Source organism: Pleurodeles waltl, chromosome 5 (genome assembly GCF_031143425.1).
Source record: "Pleurodeles waltl isolate 20211129_DDA chromosome 5, aPleWal1.hap1.20221129, whole genome shotgun sequence".
Lineage (NCBI taxonomy): Eukaryota > Metazoa > Chordata > Amphibia > Caudata > Salamandridae > Pleurodeles > Pleurodeles waltl.
The window spans coordinates 1,024,723,473-1,024,746,898 of record NC_090444.1 but is presented as its reverse complement, the minus strand read 5'-3'; the positions used below and the strand labels follow the sequence as shown (position 1 = coordinate 1,024,746,898).

The following is a 23,426-nucleotide window of genomic DNA, read 5'->3' as shown; positions in this document are numbered from 1 at the left end:
AAAAGCTATCCACCTCCTGTAATAAGTATGGGGATACTGCTTCTTCCTGCAGATTCCTATCCACCCTACCACCTTCCCTTCTGAGTTTGCAGAGCTCTTAATGGTCCCAGGTATACAACAATTATTGTTTTATTGTGTGTGTGTGACTAAGCTATTTTTCTTTCTTTCTGCACACCTTAGTTGAGTGCAGAAAAAAATGGACGGAACTGATGTCAATGCGCCAGGGGGAGCCCTTTATAGGACGGTGTTGTCACTTACTGGTTGAACAAAGCTGCGCTTTGAGCCACTTGGTGCCCCTTGGTTGTGTCGGGGAGCTTTGCTGGGGAAATGTTTTGGGAGACAATCTGCGTGCCTCCTGTCGACTTTCTTAAGGTGAGGAATACGTTGTATCTGTTGGAATTATCAAAGGTAAGTAGTCTCTTCATCACTACAAAGTTGCATTAAGTAATTAATGTGAAGTAATGCTAGTTTGATTGGTGCAAAACGGATGGTAAATATTTGTTGGTCTTCCTTGCTTTAGATGCACATTTTATTCTCCAGCACTTCTCTTCGTGACAAGACCGTTGGCAAATTAAGATATAAAAGAAAAAAAAATATCAGAAAAAGGCATTTATATTTCTCTCTTTTTGCCGAACTGTCGGGTATTAGCACTTTATTTATTATCCAAAGTGAACCTTGATATTAGTCAACGAAAGGGTGTGATAATATAACTCTTACAGTAGTTGGAAAGGAGTTGATGCTCATACTGTTGAATAATATGTGCTGTGGCTATTTTGTTATAAAATGCACATTTGTGATGCTCTGGGAAAGTAGTGCAAATATCCAATAGTCAGTGTGATGGATGTCAAGGTGGTGCTACACATTGATAGTTAGAGGTGCATAAACAATCAATGACTGTTGTTTCTGCTCCAGTAAACATAGCTAAAAGAAGGAAACATTTTATGTAGCATGTTTATTGAGTTCAAATGAATTTGTATAGTATACACAGAGATTGAGCAATTAAACCATACTGATTGAATGGAGAATCACCTCATCGTTTATATTTAGCGTGATTTGGAACAACTAACTGTATTTGTTCTCTACCATCTACTCTGGTTGGTTTCATGGTGACGGCACATTTTTGCCAGAGGCTTCTTTTAAGGTACTGTTTTAAAGGCAACTGGTGACTCTTAGTTCTCATTTTCTAAAACACTAAGGCAGTTACTGGGAACCTTTAGCAATTTCCTACCATTTTCGTCTTGTGACAAAGTTAACTACGTTAAAATATGATTTTCTTGGATAGCAGTTTTTTTCTGACACTGTACATTTATGCCATAAGCTATTCGTACAATCTGTAGAATACCTTCATGTGTAAAGGGGCAAATTATTAGTAACCAAAAACACACCATTCAGTCAACATGGGCTGCTCTGCCAAGCATGTTTCGTCTAATTCACTGCAATGCTTACTTTAACCCCTTTTCCCTCGCCTGTGCCAAGTCTTTTTTGGGCTATTTGGGGCAGTTGACGCTTAGGCCCTCATAACGTTTTGTCCACATAAGCTATCCATGGCAAATTTGCGTCCTATTTTTCCAACATCCTAGGGATTCTAAAGACACTCCGAGTTTTTGGATTCCCTTGGAGGAGACCAGGAAATCAGCCAAAATACAGCTAAAATTTCGTTTTTTAAACTTCTAAAATTCCCAGCTTTCAGTACCAGACAGACTTACATAAAAAAAAAAACATTTTTCAACACAATTTTTTACATTTTACTAGGACATACCCCATTTTTTACTATTTTTTTTTTGCTTTCAGCCTCCTTCCAGTTAGAGATAAAAAGGTGTGTAACCAATGCTGCATCCTGGACAGCTAAACATTTCTGAAAAGGCAAAAAAATGTATTCAGCAAGGGGTCATTGTGTAGATCCTTCAAGGTTTTCCTACAGAAAGTAACCGGTAAAATAAAAAAAATATTGAAATTGAGGTGAAAAAAACAGCCATTTCTGTCCACCTTTTCTTCTATAACTTTTCCCAGCTATGGCAGATGTTTGAAAGCAATGTGCTGTTACGTCTGCTGGACTCTTCTGGTTGTGGGGATTTATATGGCTTGTAGGTTCACCAGGAACCCTAGGTACGCAGAGCCAATAAATGAGCTGCACCTTGCAATGGGTTTTCATTGTATACCGGGTATACAGCAATTAATTTGGTGAAATATAAAGAATGAAAAATAGGTATCAAGGAAACCTTTGTATTTCCAAAATGGGCACAAGATAAGGTGTTGAGAAGCAGTGGTTATTTGCACATCTCTGAATTCCGGGGCCCCTATACTAGCATGTGAATTACAGGGCATTTCTCAAATAGATGTCTCTTTTACACACTGTCTTACATTTGGAAGGAAAACATGTAGAAAAAGGCAAGGGGCAATAATACCTGTTCTTCTATTCTGTGTTCTCCCAAGTCTCCCAATAAAAATGGTACCTCATTTGTGTGGGTAGGCCTAGTGCCTGCAACAGAAAATGCCCCAAAAAGGCAACTGTTTTTTTGGAAAGTGCCTAGCTGTGGATTTTGGTCTCCAGCTCATCTGGCACCTAAGAAAACCTACCAAACCTGTGCATTTTTAGAAACTAGACACCTCAGGAAACCCAGGATGGGGTAGGTTGTGGTGCTCTTGCCAGGTTCTGTTACCCAGAATCCTTTGTAAACCTCACAATTTGGCAAAAAAAAATGTTTTCCTCACATTTCGGTGCTGCAAAGTTCTGGAATCTGAGGAGAGACACAAATTTCCTTCTACTCAGCATTCCCCACATCTCTCGATTAAAAAAAACACTATGACCCGCTTCAGTTGGTTTGGGGGCATACCCATGCTGGTTGGTAGCCACCACCCCACTATTTTCTTTTTTTAAATTCCCTGGCATCTAGTAGGCTTTCTGCCCCTCTGGGGAGTCAGTCAGGGGTAATTGCCCCATCTGCCCACCAGTGGGCAGAGCAACTTTGTCCCCATTTATTTGGGTTGGGGGTATGGCGATACCCCCACCCTCTTTAAAAAAAAAAAAAAAAAAAAAACTCTTCCCTGGTGTCTGGTGGGCTTTCTGCCACCCTTGGGGGCACATGAGCCTTGCAAAAATAGACCGAACTAGGGGGGCAGAAATGGCCAACAGTAATGTGCCCCTATGAGATGCGACCCTTGCCCAAGGCCCCCCCCCCACCCCAACAAAACACACACACACCAATCCCTGGTGCCTACGTGGTTTGTGCCCCCGTTGGTGGCAAACCGGCCTAATAGAAATAGGCCGATCTGCCCCCAAGGGGGGCCAAAATGGCCTAAACTAAATTTGTCGCACAGGGGAGCGACCCTTGCCCAAGGGGTCGCTCTCAATCTGTAAAAAAAAAAAAAAAAAAAAAAAATCCCTGGTGTCTAGTGGTTTCTGCCCTCCTTTGGGGCAGATTGGCCTAATAAAAATAGGCCAATCTGCCCCCAAGGGGCACAGAAATGGCCTAAAATAAATTTTACCCCCAGGGGAGTGACCCTTGCCTAAGGGGTCGCACCCCTTGCGTCAAATTGTCACAAAAAACTCCCTGGTGTCTAGTGGGCATTTCTGCAGCCTGATCGCTATGGATAGCGATCAGGCTGCAGAAATGCTCAGAAAGACACAAAAGGAAAGGAAAAGCTTTTCCTTTCCTTTCATGTCTCTCTGATCTTCCCCCACCCCCGATTGGAAGAGAAATGCTTTCATTTCTCTTCTAATCGCGCTGGAAGTTCAGGGGCGACCTCTGATGAGGTCACGTGCTGACATCATCAGACGTCACAGGGGGTCGGGGTGAGGGTGGAAGGGGAAGTGATTCCCCTTATTTCCATGCCCTGGGGGGTGGGTGGGAGGCCCATGGGGGGAGCGCTAGTGCTCCCCCCAGGGCCGGTGCAACAACATAATGTTACGTCTGTGGCACCCCAGTGTGCACCACTGGACGTAACCATTACGTCCATGGCGCCCAAGGGGTTAAGGATCGAAACGTATCATTCCATCAGTGTGCTCAGCTGTGACATTGGTGCATCAATGACAACTTTCAGCATTACCTTATTTGGTTTCTTAGTATATGTAAAGTTTCAGCATTTTTCAGTAAACATCTTCATATCATGTAAACAGTTGTTCTGACAGACATTTCCAACCACAGATTCCTCACCTTAGAATATCCACGAGGTGCCAGACTGAATCTGGATATTTTCACATTGTATTGCTCCTTTGCACTGTTGGATGGTGTCATAGAGCTCTACATTTGTTCCATACTACTCTATAGGTGATGCAGCAGAGCCACATAAAAGCGTCACACCTGGGTGCTGACATGACATCCTTACTTTCCACACCTGATGCTAATCCAGAGTTCATTCACAAATTTGTTGGTTTTCTATCAGCGATGAGTCCAACCACCCTGATGCTAGTAGCAAAAAAGGATTGGGGCCCCAGTACTATCTTGGACCTCAAACCCCTTGTCGCCTCCCTGCGGAAGGACACATTCAGAGTGCTCACATTATCTTGGAACCTTTCTAATCTGGACCCGGGAGCCTCAATAGTGTACTTGGACTTGCAGGATCCATATTTTTACATATCAGTTCTGCAGCTCCCATAAGTTTTACTAGTGGTTCAAGGTGGATCACGACTATTTTCAGTTTGCTATGCTTTCCTTCTGCCTCACCAGTGCCCTTTGATGTTGACAACAGTGATGGCAGTGTTCGCTGCCCATCTTCGGAGATCTGGGTTCTTTAATTCCTGCACCTCGATAGCAGGTTGCTTGGCTCAAAGCATTCAGTTGTGATCCACCTCCAATGACTGCAGAACTCCTAACATCATTGCGGTTTACAATAAACAAGCCAGAGTCCCACCTGATTCCATCACAGAGGCATCCATTCATTAAGGTGATCCTAGACATAATGAGGTTACTTTTCCTATAACAGAATGAGTCCGGGACATTTAGCTATGATCCCAACGTGTCAGTACCATTTGCGGATCCAGGTGAGGGTGGCTCAGAGGCTTTTCAGTCTCATAGTCTTGTGCGTCTTCCTTGTCAACTAAGCCTGGTGGCACAGGTGAGCTCTGCAGTGAAACCTAAAGGCTCTGTGGGCCCATCATCAGGGCTGTGTGTAAGGCACTGTTCAGGTCTCAAGGGAGAGGGCCCACAATCTGCAGTTATGGCTGGCTGATCTCCCATATCCATCCAGAGCTGACAGTGGTAACAGGCTCATCACTGCTGGGTTTCAGGGGTCACTTGGGAGAGGTGAAGTTGGGCAACCTCTAATCTCCAGTGGAGGGCAGTTTGGACACCATCCTTTTGGAGCTGTGAACCATTCGTCTGGCCCTGAAGCCTTTTCTGCTCTCTACATGGGGAATCTGGGTCAGGTTCTCCCCGACAACACCACTGCCTTGTGGTACTATAACAAGAACCGTGGTGTGGTGTTCTGAATCATGTGCTAAGAGGTATTGTGTCTCTGAGGTTTTCTGGAGCACCAGGACATTTCCTGGTTGCCAGGCACATGGCAGGGTCCCTGTATACAAAGGAGACATAGTCTTCTAAATCACATGTTGTGCCAAAATGCCAAGGTGGCACAGGGCATCGTTGACCAGTGCAGGTAGCCATGACTCGATCTGCTCGACACTGCCAAGAATGTGCAGTGTAAACTATTTAGTGCATTTGAGTCTCTGCAAGAATACTCTTTTGGAGACACCTTCTGGCTCTACTGGAGTAAGAGACTACTATAAACCCTACTGCCACTACCTCTTCATCTCCTAATTGGCCCCATATTAAACCAGAAAAGTCTTGTAACAGGAACTCTGAAAATGAGAATCTGTCCTCTAATCAGTTAAAAACTTTGGTAGGACCATTTGTCTCAGCAGTAGGGAAGGTCCCTCCAGCTGAATCTATGCAAATCACACTACCCTGATCGAGGTTTGAGCAGCAGCAGTTTAATGCTTTTGATTAGCCTTCTGACGTGGTGGATGTTATTTTCACCGCGCCTCAAGGAAATCAATCCATGCTGGCACTGGAAAACATTCATAACTTAGTGTGATACCTAGGTCACTGATCCCTTACAAGCAAAGCAGTCAGATGTCCAGCTGTTTGCTTTGTCCTTAGCCCAGCAAGGTGACTGTAAAAGGTTATTTTTCGGCCGTTCAGTGGCTGCTGGACCAACTGTCCTGTTTAAATCACTGGTGTCATGAGTTTTATTAATGGTTTTGACAACCATGTTCCCTCCCAAACCATTCATGCTGCCACAGTGCATCTTAACATGGGCTTGTTATTCCTCATGCGTATGCCATTTGAGTTTATGCATAGCTGCTCTCTCTGATTCCTGACCTTGAACTTTTTGCAGTTACATGAGCTTGTGGCATTAGTGAAAGTGAAGGCACAATAATTGCAAGTGCTCTATGCCATCTTTTATCCAAACAAACTGGTACTTTGAGATATGGGACCTTCTTACCAAAGATCATGACTCCTTTGCTCGCTGGGCAATCAATAATTTTAACAGGGTTTTGTTCTTTGTACCAATCCACCAAACACTAGTTCGGTGGATTGGTACACAAGAAAGGAGTGACCACTTCAACATAGCTCAACTGGGACAAAGTCCAAACATAGCAAATTGACTCTGAGCACAGCAGAGAGTCAAAGCCTTTAGGCACTCTTCTTGTAGTTTATTCACAATTTGATTCAGTGTTCTAACTAACAAGAGTTTTGCTGTTGGGGTCTAATTGTTACTTCTGCGGGGCCATAATAGGTATAATGTAGTGTTACTCTATATACTACTTGTATTCTCATAACATTCACCAACCTTGTGAGTTTTTTTAGAGAAACTGTGAGGTGCAATTACAAAGAACAAGAACAACTTTGTACATGGATAGTATAATAAGTCTCTAAAATAATGTGCTATACATCAGATAACCTAGATTCATTAAATCAAATCACTTCACATGGCACAATAAGCAGTTAGCTCCTGAAGTTATTGTGAATATAAATAGATTGCAAACTCTTGATATGCGTAATAAAATTAAAATTTGCTTTGAAGCTTCCATTGAAAGGTGCACTATATGATGGGTAGCTAAATAAAAGGACAATGAACTCATCCATTTCTGTTGCTAGTACCATTGAATATCCTCAGTTCAGTGTATAAGAAAAGTACTAACGAATCCAATTTTGCGAAGTATTGTTTGCCATCTATTCTGAGGTGAGCAATCTGTGGTGAGAAGTATCCATCAGAAGAAAAAGTAACTTATCATCGGTAGCGCTTTTTATGGTTTATAGACCACAGATTCGTCACTGCCTCCCTCTTCCCAGTTCTGTGGAGTAGCCTTTTTTTTTTTTTTTTACATTTTCAAGATCCCAAGTTAGTATTCAGCACACCATTAGTAATACTCAAGGGTGTGGACTATGGAAAAGACCAGAAGCTGACATCATCACACTGTGGTGGTGCTAACATGTGGCTACACTCATTCACTTCCGGGGCTGTATGGAGTCAGCGTTGAGCCGCACGACATAACCTGTCAGCTCGGGAGCACTGCTTCACAGTTCTCCAGATCCAATTTAGCTCTGTGGGGACCTTTCCAAATGAGGATCTCGGGTGGTTCCCAACCACCCAAGATCCATGGCGGTATGCAGGGTCCTGATACCGTCAGCGGTCTAGTGACGACCGCCGGGCTGGAGACCGCAATCTCCAGCCCAGCGGTCTTCACCGCCATGGCGGTCGGAATGGTGAAGTACAGCCGCGGTCATAATTCAATTTTTTTTCCCGCCGGCCTGTTTGCGGTCTTACCGCCGCTTTACCACCGACCGCCAGGGTCGTAATGACCCCCTAAGACTGTGATCTTTTCATTGCTTTCAGTTTTAGGAGAGAAGTGGGTATTCCACCCAGGTCTAAACATTTTAGAACTGTGCATTTGGGTTCAGAAAGAAGACTTATAATAATAATATTAATTTGTTTAATTAATTCTCAGTGAAAGCTGATTCAGTGTTGATAGTTTAAACAGATTGATCCACACTGTAGCGGTACTGGTTTTATATGTTTGTGCTATTTTCACATGCCCTTATCTTGCTGTCTGAATTCGAAATTGATTCCCCTTGCCAGCTTTTCTCTCTCCTCAGCCATCTACATTAAAAGAGAACCTTTATGGATGAGAACCATATAGTGCATTTACCCACTTTACCTTCTAGTCTTGTGCATATGTATTGAATTTACACTGCGTGTTGTGTTGCTTTTGGTAGTACTTTTATGATGGCACGGTGTAAAGCAAACAGTATCCGAGAGAATGGTGAGGCACACAAGAAGACTTCACAAGCAGGAATTATTGCATAGTCAAAAAGTGGAGAACTGGGAATGCTGCTTTTTTAAGCATTACTTTTGTGGAAGATCGAGAGCATCCCTTAGTCTTCTGTCTGTACATTTTAGAAAATCTATTGCCTTGTCGCAGAGGCCAGGACTTGAGGTCTGTTTGGAAAATCAGTGGTGCAGTATATTTATTGATGTAAGATCGCTTTAAGATTACAAAACTCTCCCTACCTAAATGTGTTATTGATTGTGAGGTAATCTATCGACACTAAAGCTTCTGTAGAAATATTATATTTTTTTATCTTCGTAAATGTTAACTCTGATGGATACTGTTCACCCTCTGCAACTTATTGCTCGCCTGTCTCCCCACAACGATCATTTAGGTAATCATGGGATGCTGCAAGCGTCACATCCGATAATTACTGAAACGCCAGAAATGTGAATCTGGTACACTATTTCCGAATACGTTGCTTGCTCTTTTTAAACTCATTTCTGCCAGCTCAGTAGCACATCTGTGTTGCTTTGAGTATGTGCATTCATTGTAATAGGGCACGGCTTAATTATCTCTAAGAGGCCTTGGATTGTTCTAAGAAAGAAGGAAAAAATAAATAAAAAATATCAGTTGTGGATTTTTCATATCTGAACATTCCTTTGGGCACATGAAGTTGTCTAAGACGTACTGAGGCATGGAATCGGGTATTGAGCAAAAGTATTCTGAATGAAAAACATTCATACATGTCTATTGCGCACGGCTTCTTCTAAGAATAATAATGTGTTGTAGACAGCACTTCCGGTAAAGATTACTACAGGTGCAAAATCCATACCACATGTTTAAGCCCTAAGGCCCTTCTGTTTGTCATTTATTTGTATTTACTTAGTATGTATGTTCTAGTTTGCCTAAAACATATATCCATAGTTAGTGGCATGTTGGTGTTATATTCTGAAACACCTGAAGTGACTCCCTTGTGAGTGTTATGCACGGCTGTGATTAAGAATAATAGCTATAAACTTGATCTTTCAAAAACAGGCTAATTTCTAAGTCATGTAAGTTGAATTGTTTCCTTATTCCTTTAATAAGTGAACTGTATATTGTTGTATGCCAGCTTCAGAGCTGCTCAGATTTAAAATCAGCAGGTACCACATGGCGCTCTGTTCACATGAACATTTACTGTTACTGAGGCTTGACTTGTGACTTGGACTCTTCCTGTATTAACACAATTCATCTTGACCTTTGATTTGCTCGGTTAATATTCATGAAATTTAGAAAATAATGAATGACTGTTTTGTGAAATTGTTTTAGCCGTGTTTGATATTTTTATCTTGAATCTTGCACTAATTGTTTAGTATAAAAATGCCGAAATATTAATGCAGTCATTTTTCTATCATAAAGGAGATGCTGGGTGAACTCTTCACACCAGTAGAAACACCAGAGGCTCCCAACAGAGGTTTTTTTAAAGGCTTGTTTGGCGGAGGTGCACAGTCGCTTGACAGAGAAGATCTCTGTAAGTTTATTTATTCACTTCAAAATAACTGAGATGTCATCTTTATCCAATGGGTATGCTTCATATGGAATGTATGTTTGAATTCTTGTATGACTAATTTAAGTTAAAGGAAAAGGTTCATAAAGTCCACATAGGCATGCAGGTACTATTTGGATAGTTTTGGATTTTTCTTGTGACTCTTACGCAGGGGAAACTATGTCTGTTACACACTATAAGTCAATATGTTTTTTGCAGTCTTTTAGAAAATACAACCCAGTTTTAGAACCCCTAGATCCTCTGCCCAGTAACAGGCTCAGAGACAACTTACCAACTTGGCTTAGGGAACTAGGTGGATGGTAGCCCACGAACCACCTGCATATTACATTGGATGATGCATTGTGGGCGACGATCAGTCCTGTGAGACTTACAGGAACATTAGGTTTTTTGGTAAGAAAGTGAAAGAGCCCAGTCGGCTCTGAAACTCCTTTGACCATAGTTCGACACCCCAAGAACCCACAGTATATGTATATAAATATATATATATATATATATGTGGGTGTGTGTATATATATATATATATATATATATATATATATATATACATATATACACATATCTGAGAGAGACTTCTAGCTACAGATTCCTTAACTTAGAATTCCCTGGTGTCAGCTTTGAATCTGGAATTTTTCTGCTGAGCAGTACCCTGCGCGCGCCATCAGGTGGCGTCCTTCGGATCCGCGTGCGTCGTCCAGCTCCACGTGGCGTCGTCAGCGTCATTGGAGCCATCTGTGATGTCGCTCTCTTCTATATAGGCACCACCCCGGTTCACTTACGTCAGTCCTTTTTCTTCTGCGCCGGTTAAGCGCAGCTCCAGAAAGAGCTACCCTTTTTCTTCGACGGTTGCTGAGGTTTTTCACCATGATTGTTTGAACATGTCTTCTAGAAAGCCTGGATTCAAACCGTGTGGTGCATGTCATCGCACCATGTCGGTCACGGATCCACACAGAGTGTGTCTCTGGGGTTTGGAGAAGGATCACAACTCAACTTCGTGTTCCGACTGTTGGGCCATGGCTCCGAAGGCCTTGAGAGAGAGATCCCTCAAACTTCTATCGGCCCGACAGCCTTCTTCGGTCGGCGCGACTCCGAGGAGGTCACAGTCCCGCGGTAGGAGGAGGTCGCAGCACCGCTCCCGGAGCCCCAAGTCCTCTTGCTCGCATTCGAGGTCATCTGATCATTCAGGTAAGAGGCACAAGAAGAAGAAGAAGTCCAAGCGGACTTTGACTTCGCCAGGCCCGTCGGCTGACGAGGCATATATGGAACATCAGGGTTCTGAGGGCGGTTCCGTGGAACCGTTGCCAGGGCCGACTACACGTCTTGCTCCTTTTCCTGGGACCGGAGCGACCCCCGCTCAAATAAAGGAGTTTTACGAGGCCATGCGCCTTGTTTTTGAGCGGGCTGCACCCTCGGGTAGGTATTCAGGCACCGCGGGGTCAGCAGGGGCCCCATCGAGTTCGACGTTGGCAGCTTCAGCCTCTGCGCCGTTGGGGACTCCAGGATCCAATAGCAGATCCGGACCGGCGCCAGTCCCATACAGCCTACCTACTCCGGCGCCGGGTCCGACATCGATGCTTCATTCACCACCGGCGCCCACTGGTGATAGCCCCATCCTCATTCCGGATGATCTGGAGCCGGAACAACGTTGTACGACGCCGACGGCGCCAATTAGGCCCAGATCATTGCCTGAGCCTTATTTTGAACAGCCAGGCACAGGAGAGGATTGGGAGGGGTCTGATGACCCTTTGGAGTGTGAGCAGTACTGGTATGAGGATATAGGGGAAGCCAGTGGACTGGACACGTCTCCAGATACGGCATGCTAACGTGACTACAGAGGAGGGAGCTTCTTATGCTATGGTGGTGCGTAGGGCAGCTGAGGTCTTGGACCTAGACTTGCCCACAGTGCCAGTCAGGATGAATCTCCTGACAGAGGTGCCTCAGCGCCGTGGGTGACTACATCAGAGCTGATGTTGCCCTTCAATGAGGCCCTAACGGATGTCCTTCTGGGAACATGGTCCAAACCCAGCACAGCGGCTCCTGTGAATAGAACAGTCGGCTGCCGCCATAGACCTGCTTGGTGGTCCAAGCCTCCACTTCCCATGGTGCCTTCTCTTCCACTCCCCTGGATAGAGAATCCAAGAGGCTGGGTCAGCTTGGAAAGAAAATGTTTTCTTCCTATAGCCTGGCATTGAGGTCAGTAAATACCTCTTGCCTATTGGGCCGTTTTTCCCATACTTTATGGGATACAGTGGCACAGGTGCTGCCCCAGGTCACAGGGGGCGTACGGGACACTCTCACCCAGGCTGTCAAGGATGGGATAGATGCAGCCAAGTTTACAATCAGGTGTGGATTGGACACGACCGACTCACTGGGTAGAGCGATTGCGTTGACAGTGGCCCTACGTTGCCACGCCTCGCTACGTTCGACTGGCTTTTCAGGGGAAGTCCAGTCAAGTTTGATGGATATGCCCTTTGATGGCTCTCGCCTTTTTGGTGAGAAGGCAGACTCCGTGCTTGAGAAGTTCAAGGATTCTTGAGCTAGGGCCAGATCCTTGGGCCTCTCATCAACAGCAGTCTGTCTACCGTCCCTTTCGAGGCTTCGGAAGGGGTGCGGTACCACGCCAGCCACAACTCAGCCACCGTCCTCAGGTTTTGCACCATCTCGGGAGAGGATGTGGTCGAGGTACCGTCAGACTCAGAGGGTCTGGCCAGTGGTCGGCAACCACACAGCCCCCTCCACTGTGCCCAAGCCCTCCTAGTGTGGTTCTGCAGGACCATGTCCGTCCAGTTGGAGGGAGGATTCAATTGCCTTCCATCACAACTGACAAATGGGTATTGCAGATCATACGGAAGGGCTATTCCCTCCCCTTCCAGTCTTTTCCTCTTTCTAACCCTCCGACAAAAGAACGGCTGATGGAGGACCATTTGGTTTTGCTCAGCGAGAAAGTTACGGCTCTCTTGGCCAAGGGAGCTATAGAAAGGGTCCCGACGTCAGAAGTAGGCAGTGGTTTTTATTCCCGGTACTTTCTGATTCCCAAAAAGAACAAGGGCCTTCGCCCTATGCTGTATTTAAGGGACGTCAATCTCTTCGGCAAGAAGAAGAAATTCAAGATGCTCACTCTTGCTCAGGTCTTGTCTGCCCTAGACCAAGAAGACTGGATGGTAGCGTTGGACTTGCAGGATGCGTATTTTCATATCCCCATTCTGCCCGCCCACAGGCGTTACTTGCGGTTCAAGGGGGACCACAAGCACTTTCAGTTTACTGTGCTCCCTTTCGGTCTCACCAGTGCCCCTCTGTGTTCACAAAGGTGATGGCGGTGGTGGCAGCTCATCTGCACAAGTCAGGGATTTCAGTCTTCCCCTACCTAGACGATTGGTTGTTGAAGGCTTTGACGGCCCAGGCTCTCATCACCCACCTCCAGACGACGGCTAACCTCCTGCATTCGCTGGGGTTCACTATCAATGTGCCGAAGTCACTCCTGACTCCCTCTCAGAAGCGCACTTTTATCGGAGCTGTTCTGGACACAGTGCAGTATGGGGCCTATCCTCCAGAGCAGCGAGTCCAGGATGTTTAGGTTATGATACCAGTGTTTCGCCCTCTATCCTGGATTTCGGTGAGACAGACTCTGAGAATGTTGGGACTCATGGCTTTCTGCATCCTATTGGTCAAGCATGCCAGATGGCATATGAGGGCTCTGCAGTGGGACCTGAAGTTCCAATGAGCACAGCATCAGGGAAATCTTACTGACGTGGTTCAGATCTCGGAGGGATCTGCAGTGGTGGTTAGTAAACTGCGATTGGGTCAAAGGCAGACTCCTCTCCATTCCCCAACCAGATCTCACAGTAGTGACAGAAGCGTCACTTCTGGGATGGGGTGGCCATCTGGGAGAGGTGGAGGTCAGGGGTCAGTGGTCTCCAGCGGAATCCGGGCTCCATATCAACTTGTTGGAGCTTTGGGCGATCCGGCTAGTATTAAAAGCCTTTCTTCCTGTAGTGAAAGTAAACGTAGTGCAGTTGTTCACGGACAACACTACCGCAATGTGGTACTGCAACAAGCAGGGTGGTATGAGGTCGTGGAACCTTTGTCAAGAGGCTCTGCATCTCTGGACATGGCTGGCACAGCAGGATATAACCCTGGTGGTTCAACACCTGGCAGGCTCTCTGAACGCCAGGGCTGACAAACTCAGCCGTTGATGCTTAGCAGATCACGAATGGCATCTCCATCCAGAGGTAGCGCATGGACTCTTTCAGGAGTGGGGAGCGCCTTGGTTAAATCTGTTCGCCTCTGTAGAGAACGCGCAATGTCAGCAGTTTTGCGCGTTGGAGTTTCCAAGGGGGCTATCACTAGGCGACGTTTTTTGTCGCAAGTGGAGTTCAGGCCTCCTGTCTGCCTTTTCGCCCATACCACTACTGTCCAGAGTTCTCAAGAAAATCAAGAACAACCAGGCCCAAGTAATCCTAGTGGCTCTGGATTAGGCACAAAGAGTCTGGTATCCAGAGCTTCTCAAAACGAGCATCAGTCCTCCAATCAGGTTGCCTCTTCGGGAGGATCTTGTGTCGCAGCAGCAGGGGAAGGTTCTCCACCCGAACCTGTCAACTTTACAGCTTCATGCGTGGAGGTTGAGCGGTGACAGTTGATGGTTTATGACCTCCCTTCCGAAGTCTGTAATGTCATTCTGGCAGCCAGGCGTCCCTCTACTAAGTCGATTTCCACCTGCCGGTGGAAACGTTTTGTTTCATATTGTACAGAGAGGTCTATTGAGCCTCTTCTCCTCTATCTAATGTCCTTTTGTTTATTCTATCTCTTGCCCAACAGGGTTTCTCCTTAGTGACTCTCAAGGGCTATCCTGCTTCCTTATCGGCTTTTTTATGCTTGCCCGACCAACCATCTTTGTTCAAGTCTCCCATCGTTCAAAGATTTTTAAAAGGGCTTGTGCATATGTTTTTACCTGTGTGCTCCTTTTGAGCCTTTACATAACTGCCCTCTCTGGCTGCTCACTATCAAAACAGCCTTTTTGGTGGCAATTACATCTGCCAGCAGAGGGAGTGAGCTGCAGGCTTGATCATCGAAACCGCTGTATCTCACGATATATCCTGATAAAGTAGTCCTCCGAACTCGTGCCTCTTTCCTCCCCAAGGTGGTGACCCTTTTCCATCTGGGTCAAAATATCACCCTGCCCACCTTCTTTGCGCCACCGCATCCCTCTAAGGAAGAGGAGCGTCTCCATCGGCTGGACCCAAAAAGAGCGTTATCGTTTTACCTTGACCGCACAAAAGAGTTCTCGGTGGATGACCAATTCTTGGCGCAAAGAAGGGTCAGGCAGTACAGAAACGATCCATTTTCTGCTGGGTCATTCTCTGTATAAAGAATTGCTACACTTTGGCCAAGAAGCAGCCTCAAGAGGGCTTGAGGGCTCACTCTACCAGAGGAAAAGCTGCTACCACTGTGTTAGCTCGTGGCGTGCCGGTTCTTGACATCTGCCAAACAGCAACGTGGACATCTTGCCCACGTTTGCGAGACACTACTGCCTGGATAGGCAGGTGAGGAGAGAGAGGCATTTTGCCCGCTCAGTCCTGCAGGACTTCCTGGTGTGAAATATATCCTCGCAACCCACCACCAGGAGTTATAGCTTGGGTATCTATTCTAAGGTAAGGAATCTGCAGCTAGAAGTCTCTATCAGATGAACAAGTTACTTACCTTCGGTAATGGATTATCCATTAGAGACTCTATCTAGCTGCAGATTCCTTACACCCACCCAGGCCTCCCACTCTGCGGATATATATGCATGATGTTTTGGTATTTTTGCCTTTCTTAAGGGTATATCTTTTTCTTCAAACAATCAAGCATAAAACTAAAATGTTTTTTGGTTCTTCCATGGCTCTGCACTTCTGGCATGGGAAGTTGTGGAAAAGAACTGACGTATGCCTGCCGGGGTGGTGCCTATATAGAAGACCGTGATGTCACAAACGGCTCCAACAACGCTGACGACTTCACACAGAGCCGGACGACGCACGAGGATCCGAACTACGCCACCTGACCGCGTGCGTAGGGTACTGCTCAGCAGAAAAATTCTGTATTCAAAGCTGACGCCAGGGAATTCTAAAGTAAGGAATCTGCAGCTAGATAGTCTCTACCAGATAATCAGTTACCAAAGGTAAGTAACTTGTTCTTAGGTACTTTATTAAAATCAATGTCCTGATCAAGTGCAGATAATGTGTATGACTTCATCTCTCAAAATAAACAATATAGTGACAGTAAAAATGATTAAGAAAGCAAAATAGTAAAATGTCAATATTGTGATGGTGTTTCAAAAATGATGGAACCAGGTCTTGTTAACCAACCCCTTCCTTCTAGCCCATAGCTGAGCTGTCTTAGCACCAAAAGTGATAGTCTTAAGTTTCTCTAGTTGTCCTCTAGCCTTCAATACCTTAGCAAAACATGCCTGTTGATCTTTGTTGAAGAAGGTAACTTTCTGTCTCTCAGTATTTGTTGTGGCATTACCAGCCTGGCTGAGATTTGATGGCCTTCGCCGAGGATATTTTCAGCTCAGCCCGCACAAACCAAATCTCCCAGGAAGCTGAAGATTCCTGTTTGCCTATTGCTCATCTGTTCAAGGCGTAAATACACATTTCTGTTTATTTTGAAAAGGGACAGGCTTCATGATAAATGATGTACAATGCAAGAATTTGCATATTGTTCATGTTACTGTATCTTCACTTAATTCTATCACACACAATAAAGCATCTGAATACATATATATAAGAATAGTTGATGAGTGTCAAACTTAAAAGTGAATGTAATACTTTAAACATCTGCAGAATGCATTTATGAAGGTGCTCTCAGATAAATACATATTCAAATATATGAAATGTAGTTGGGGGTACACAAGCAGAAAAATGCTAAATTACATCAAGTCCTAACCCAAATTGTTTGGATTGTTCACTGAGCAACTGCAGGTTTACAGTGAATGTATATGTACTATTTTTCTTTTTATATTCACATGGAAAACATTTGCATGTGAAAAATTCTATTCCTTCTATTGTTCCTGCCCTCCTCCCGCTCACAAAAAGTGGAGGTTTGGATTAATATCCCACACATCTTGCCACAGCTATGTCTACTTCAAGTAGTCAGTAGGCATACATTTAGAACCACTTTGTAGCTGTGGCCCAATGTACTTGTCTAAACCTTCCAGATAGACATCCAGATGTTGGCTACTCAAAACAGACAAAGCATCTACCCAACCACATTCAAAACATTTTGTGGTAGCTCCTATTTTGTTCAAGGGTCTTCTCTCTGGATCACTGTCCCTGAGCAGCTGAGATTAGACATGAACTGTCCAAAGGTCTGCAAGGGACTGATGGCCCACTTCTTCAAATTGGCACACCAGCATTCTATTTGTGATGGATCCTTCTAATCATAGATTCCTTACCTTACAGTACTACCCTTGCGTCAAACTGGATTCAGAAAGCCTTTCTTTAGTAATGCTCCCACAAGTTGGCAGGTAGCACCATGCTGCTCCGTGTCAACTCCATACCACTGCAGAAGTGACGAAAAAGGGCTGTTTGTAAGTTGGCTTTGGCATCTGTTGCTTTTCTTCTGCACTTTCTGATGTGGGTTCAGAGCTCTGCTTCCAATTTCTCTGGCCTTCCAACAATTCCCGAAAAACTAAAAAAAATCCAGTGTGTTACAGAATAATGTCTCTTCCTAAGACTACAGGTTTCAAACTGTGTCACAACTCGCTTGAAATGTGTCTTTGATGTTTAGGTTCAGGACACTATTCAAAGCCTTGTAACAAGTGTGCTCTCACGCACCTGAAGACTATCCAGGAGTGAGAAGCGAAGTTCTACGTTACTTAACACATGAAGTTGTGGAGCTCATTTAAATGGTGTTTCTGCTCCAATTCAAGGGCACGGACTCTCAGCTGCTAATGTGATAGGTTAACATTGCTGGCTAGGATGTCAATTACAATAGCCAACTGGAAGCTCAAGAATGTGAAGCATATTCAACCCCATCCTGCTGTTTTCTGTCCAAAAAGGCTGCCAAGGGCATCACTTTATTAGTCAGTCTCCCTCCAGATCTCTGGTTGTGGAGCTGATTCCGCAGCTTATCCCGGTCTTCCTTGAATGTCCTGGGCCATCAACAGTGCTGCAGGAAATGTACAACTTTAAGCAGGCCATGCTGCCGGTATTTGACATTCTTTCCTCTGGTGCGCCTTCGGGCCCAAGGAGCTGCAAAGGCCCCAGGTCTGGTTACCACTAGCAGATCCATCCTTAGCTCCATCTGACTGTTTGATCTATTATGGGCTCCATAACAATTCCAGCACAGCCTACCACCCGGCTCCAAGACCTATGTCAGATAATCCCTCATCGACTTTGGTACCGAAGCCACCAGTGCCAGAAGAGGATCAAAGGCTAATTCTGTCTTTTGACCCCCAAACCAACTTCAGCCCAATCCTACCCAGTGTTGTGCTACAAATTTACTTAACTCAACCGGTCTCCATACAGCTGACTCTACAAGGGTAGACGCCACCCGAGGCTCCAATATCTTTTTGGCTTTTATTCTGACCAAAGCTTGCCACTGTCCACAGATGACGATGGTGTGGATGGAGCTGATTTCCCAATTATTATGATGAAGACAATTTTTACATGGGTTTACAATGGACAAGTGGGTTCGGTATTTCCCTTGATACTGGGTTGAATTAGCCACTTGCACCACCAACATGGTCCATCATACATAGTGGTAGTCTGACAGGCAGTCGCAGTATCGGGCCTACTACCGCCTTCTGATGAGACTAATACTAATGTCTTAATGGCAATCTTATAAATCTGACTGGTAACAACAAAACCATTGTTCTCTTTCAATGAAGGCCTCAATGACATCTTAAAGGAAACCTGGTCAAAGCCCTGTTCTTGCCTACAGGTGAATAGGCAGGTGGCCAAAAGTCACAGACCAATGCCTGGCTATCCTGATTTTCTTAGTAAACTTCCTACTTCAGAGTCTAGTTGTTTATATTTCAACCAGCAAAGTTAACCCTTGTTCATTCCCCAGGACCACTGCTGATGAGTCCAAAAGGACTGGGGTGTTTAGAAATTAAGTTTCTCCTTGTCTGTCCTATCATTGAGGTTGGTCAAAGTATTCCGCTCATTGGGCTGATATACGATTACCCTCTGGGACATGGAAAGCTAGGTCTTTCAAGTAGTCTTGGAAATCGATGATTTATACTCACTTTGACACTACTGATTGTCTGGGAAGAGCTCTATTGCCATGTGTGGATGTGTTTCCAGCATTTCTTCTAGATGTTCATGCCTGTCTTATGAATATGCCTTTCAGTGATTCTCTTCTGGGAGGAAAGCTGATTCAGCCTTAGACCTTTTCAGATAAAGTAGAGCCAAGGCACACCACCTGCCAAACAGTTTAGGAAATTCCAAGGCTTCTCTAGGGAGCTGGCATATAGGCAGCGTTAGTCTTCCCAGCCACTTGTTGAACTATCAGTCAGTCCCTCTCTCTTTTTACCTAGAGCGGACCGTGGTGACAGACGCTTCACTGCAGGGTTGGCTTGGTCCTCTGGTTAGGTATCAGAGGACTCTGGTCTTCGATGAAGTCTGACTTCATGTCAACATGCTGCAGGTACGAGTCATTCACTTGACCTTGAAGGCCTTCCTATCATCCTTCAAAGAGAGACTGGTGCAGGTTCTCATGCACAACACCACCACCACATGGTATTGCAAAATGCAGGGCAATGTGGGGTCATGGGCACTCTGCTGTGGAGGCCTTGTTCCCCTCACCTAAAATTGATTTTAGTGTAAGGGCATTTTCCTGTTCGCAAACCACCTGGTCCTTGAATGTCAGAGCAGACAGGCTAAGCAAATAGCTTCTACTAGACAACAAATGATGACTACATCTTGAGGTGGTGCAGGCCATTTTCCTTCAGTGCAGGTATCCCTGGCTAGATCATTTTTACATGAGCAGCTGTCATCTAATCAGACTTCCAAATCAGGTGGACCATCTTTCTGAGCAACATGGCAGGTCCCCACATCCAAATCAACTCCTACATGTTTGGGAATTTAGCAGTGGTAGTTGACTGCATTTGATGTGCTACCAGAAGTCGTGAATGCCGTTGTCACTGCCAGGTGCCCTCCATAAATCATTTTGGTGGGTGTGGGAACAAGTTTGTGGCTTGGTATTGTAAACCTGAGATTCCCCCAGGACAATAAAAACTGTTGGATGTTAAGGCTTTGCAATGGGCACTATTACGGGTGTTTCTTCCTTTTTATTTTTGCCGGACTGACCGTCTTTGTTTAATCACCTGTCGTAGGAAGCTGGCTCTTTATATGATATATCAAAATTAGGTATATTGTGCAGAGTCCAGACAGTTACCTTACTAGTGGACAGGGGCTTGCTTTAACAATCCCAAGGTGCTCTTTTAGGGGGTAGTGTGGTCGAGCAGCCTTAGGCTTATCAGAGAGGATTGTTAGACATCTGCAAATGCACACACAGTCAATAAATGAGACACATGACTCAAGAAGGAGATCCACACCAATTTACAAAAATAGCAAGTATCTTTATATATTTTTAGGTACCAGAATCAATACGTTCAGGTAAGTACGTTTTGCAAGAAAAATCTTTACAGTTTTGAAAAGTCAAGCAGTGCAATTGCTGAACAGCTACAATGTTATCCTATGGAGAGAAATACAAGTACTGCATTCAGGTATAGTACAACGACTTACGGGACTTATCTCCTCGACTTAAGGTAAATATTAGGAAAGGGTCAGGGCCACACCAACAGGTCACACCGGGCAGCACTGGGGCAGCCAGGTGCAGAGGTGGAGCTCGCTGTCGGGTGCCCAGTGTTAGTCAATGGGGATCGATTTGGTTGAAAAGAGGCTGCAGGTTTAGACAGGGAGTCCAATTGAGGAGAACCAACAGGTGGGTTCAAGTCTTGAGTTGTCCGGGGACTAAGTAACACCTTAAGTTCTCTTCTCCACAGTCCAGGCACAATGGGTGCAGAGGTGCTCTTAGGTTTTGGGTTTTTCTCCACCAGGAGCACTTGCATTTGAGGGGGCCTGCGTGCAGAGGCTGCAGGAGCCCTTGGTGAGTCCACAATGGCCATGCCCAAGGTGGACTTCGTCTCTGGAGGGCTGGGGAACCAAGTTGGCACCATTGTCCCACTTCAGCTCAGGCTAGACAGCACAGGTGCAGTGGTGCTTTCCGGTGTCGGATTTTTGCAGTCCAGAGTCCCCTCAGTTCTCTTGGGATGCCTGCAAAGTGCAGAGAAGCAGCTCTGCAGCTCCACAGGAGTTCCTGGGTCTTTGTTGAAGGCAGGCAGGGAGGCCTCCAAGGCTTTTGGAGGCACTGCAGCCTGCAGGACAAGTCGTCTTTAGCGCAAATCGGCTGTAACATCAGACAGGCCGGCAGGGCTGGGGCCAAGTCAGGTGGTTCTTCCTCATGCATTGTTTTTGCGGCTCGTGTGTCCTTCTTCATAGGTCTGCAGGAATCTGATTTCTTGGTGTCAGGGACTACCCTAAATACTGCATTTAGAGACGTTTCAGGGAGTGTATGGTATCAATCAATCAATCAATCATAGTATTTATAAAGCGCGCTATGTACCCGTCAGGGTTTCGAGGCGCTGAGAGGGGGGGGGGGGGGGGGGGGGGAGCGCTGCTGATTTAGCGGTCGAAGAGCCAGGTCTTGAGGAGCCTTCTGAATGCGAGGAGGTCCTGGGTCTGGCGAAGAGATGTGGGGAGAGAGTTCCAGGTCTTGGCGGCGAGGAAGGAGAAGGATCTGCCGCCGGATGTCTTGCGCTGGATTCGGGGTACGATGGCGAGGGCGAGGTTGGCGGATCGGAGTTGACGTGTTGGAGTGTAGAAGTTCAGTCTGGTGTTGAGGTAGGAGGGTCCGGTGTTGTGAAGTGCCTTGTGAGCGTGGGTCAGGAGTTTAAAGGTGATCCTCTTGTCTACCGGGAGCCAGTGGAGTTCCTTTAGGTGAGGGGAGATGTGATTTCGGCGGGGTATGTCGAGGATCAGTCGGGCGGAGGCATTTTGGATGCGTTGGAGTCGTTTGATGTCTTTGGTAGGGATGCCTGTGTAGAGTGCGTTGCCGTAGTCAAGTCTGTTGCTGACGAGGGCTTGGGTCACCGTCTTTCTGGTTTCTGTTGGAATCCACTTGAAGATTCTGCGGAGCATTCGAAGGGTGTTGAAACAGGAGGAGGAGACGGCGCTGACCTGTTTGGACATGGTGAGGGCGGAGTCCAGGATGAAGCCGAGGTTTCTTGCGTGGCTGGCAGGGGTGGGCGGGGGTCCGAGGACGGAGGGCCTCCATGAGTCGTTCCAGGCCGAGGGAGTGCACCCGAGGATGAGGACTTCCGTCTTGTCGGAGTTGAGTTTCAGGCGACTGTTGTTCATCCAATCGGCGATGGATTTTAGTCCCTCGTGGAGGTTTGTTTTGGCGGTGAGCGGGTCTTTGGTCAGGGAGAGGACGAGCTGGGTGTCGTCGGCGTAAGAGATGATGCTGAGATGATGTTGGCAGGCCAGTTGAGCGAGGGGGGCCATGTAGACGTTGAACAACGTAGGGCTGAGGGAGGATCCTTGGGGGACGCCGCAGATGAGGTTGGTGGCTTTGGAGCGGAAAGGGGAGAGACGGACTCTCTGCGTTCTGTCGGAGAGGAAGGATGAGATCCAGTGGAGGGCTTTGTCTTGGATGCCGGCTACCTGGAGGCGGGTCAGTAGGGTGCGGTGGCAGACGGTGTCAAAGGCGGCTGATAGGTCGAGGAGGATGAGGGTTGAGGTTTCGCCGTTGTCCATCTGATGTCTGATGTCATCTGTGGCGGCGAGGAGAGCAGTCTCAGTGCTGTGGTTTCGTCTGAATCCGGATTGTGAGGGGTCCAGGATGGAATTGTCTTCGAGGAAGTGGGTGAGCTGAGTGTTGACGATCTTCTCGATGACTTTTGCTGGAAAAGGGAGGAGAGAGATCGGACGGAAGTTTTTGAGATCGTTGGGGTCGGCCTTGGGTTTTTTGAGGAGGGGTTGGATTTCTGCGTGTTTCCAGCTGTCCGGGAAGGTGGCAGAAGTGAAGGAGAGGTTGATGATCTTGCGGAGTTCGGGGGCGATGGTGGCGTTGGCTGAGTTGAAAACATGATGGGGGCAGGGGTCCGTGGGGGAGCCTGAGTGGATGGTGTTCATGGTTGTTATGGTTTCTGCCTCGTCCACGTGGGTCCAGGCGGTGAGGCGGCAGTCGCGGGAGGAGACGTCGGGGGTGGGGTCTGGCGGTGGACCGGTGTTGAAGCTGTCGTGGATGGTAGCGATTTTCTGGTGGAAGAAGGTGGAGAGGTCGTCGCAGAGTTTCTGGGAGGGCGGGATGTCGTTGGAGTTGGCTTTTGGATTGGAGAGTTACTTCACGATGCCGAAGAGTTCTTTGCAGTCGTGGGCGTTGTTGTTGATGCGTTCGGTGAAGTGGGCGCGCTTGGCGATGCGGATCCGTTGGTGGTGTTCGCGGTTGGCGTTTTTGAGGGCGACGAGGTTGTCGGGAGTGCGTTCTTGGATCCATTTCTTTTTGAGCTTCTGGCAGATGCTTTTGGAGGTGGTTAGATCGTCTGTGAACCAGGCCGGTTTT

At 46.3% G+C, this 23,426-nt stretch overlaps 1 protein-coding gene across 2 annotated transcripts in view; it reads left to right on the top strand.

The window, feature by feature from the left end:
- Positions 1–23,426, top strand: part of STXBP5 (syntaxin binding protein 5) — a 933,640-nt gene that overhangs the window by 880,531 nt on the left and 29,683 nt on the right. For both annotated transcript variants that reach the window (XM_069235194.1, XM_069235193.1), the window contains one exon: positions 9,674–9,785. In XM_069235194.1, coding sequence (XP_069091295.1) covers positions 9,674–9,785 — 112 coding nt within the window. The remainder of the gene's footprint in view (positions 1–9,673; positions 9,786–23,426) is intronic.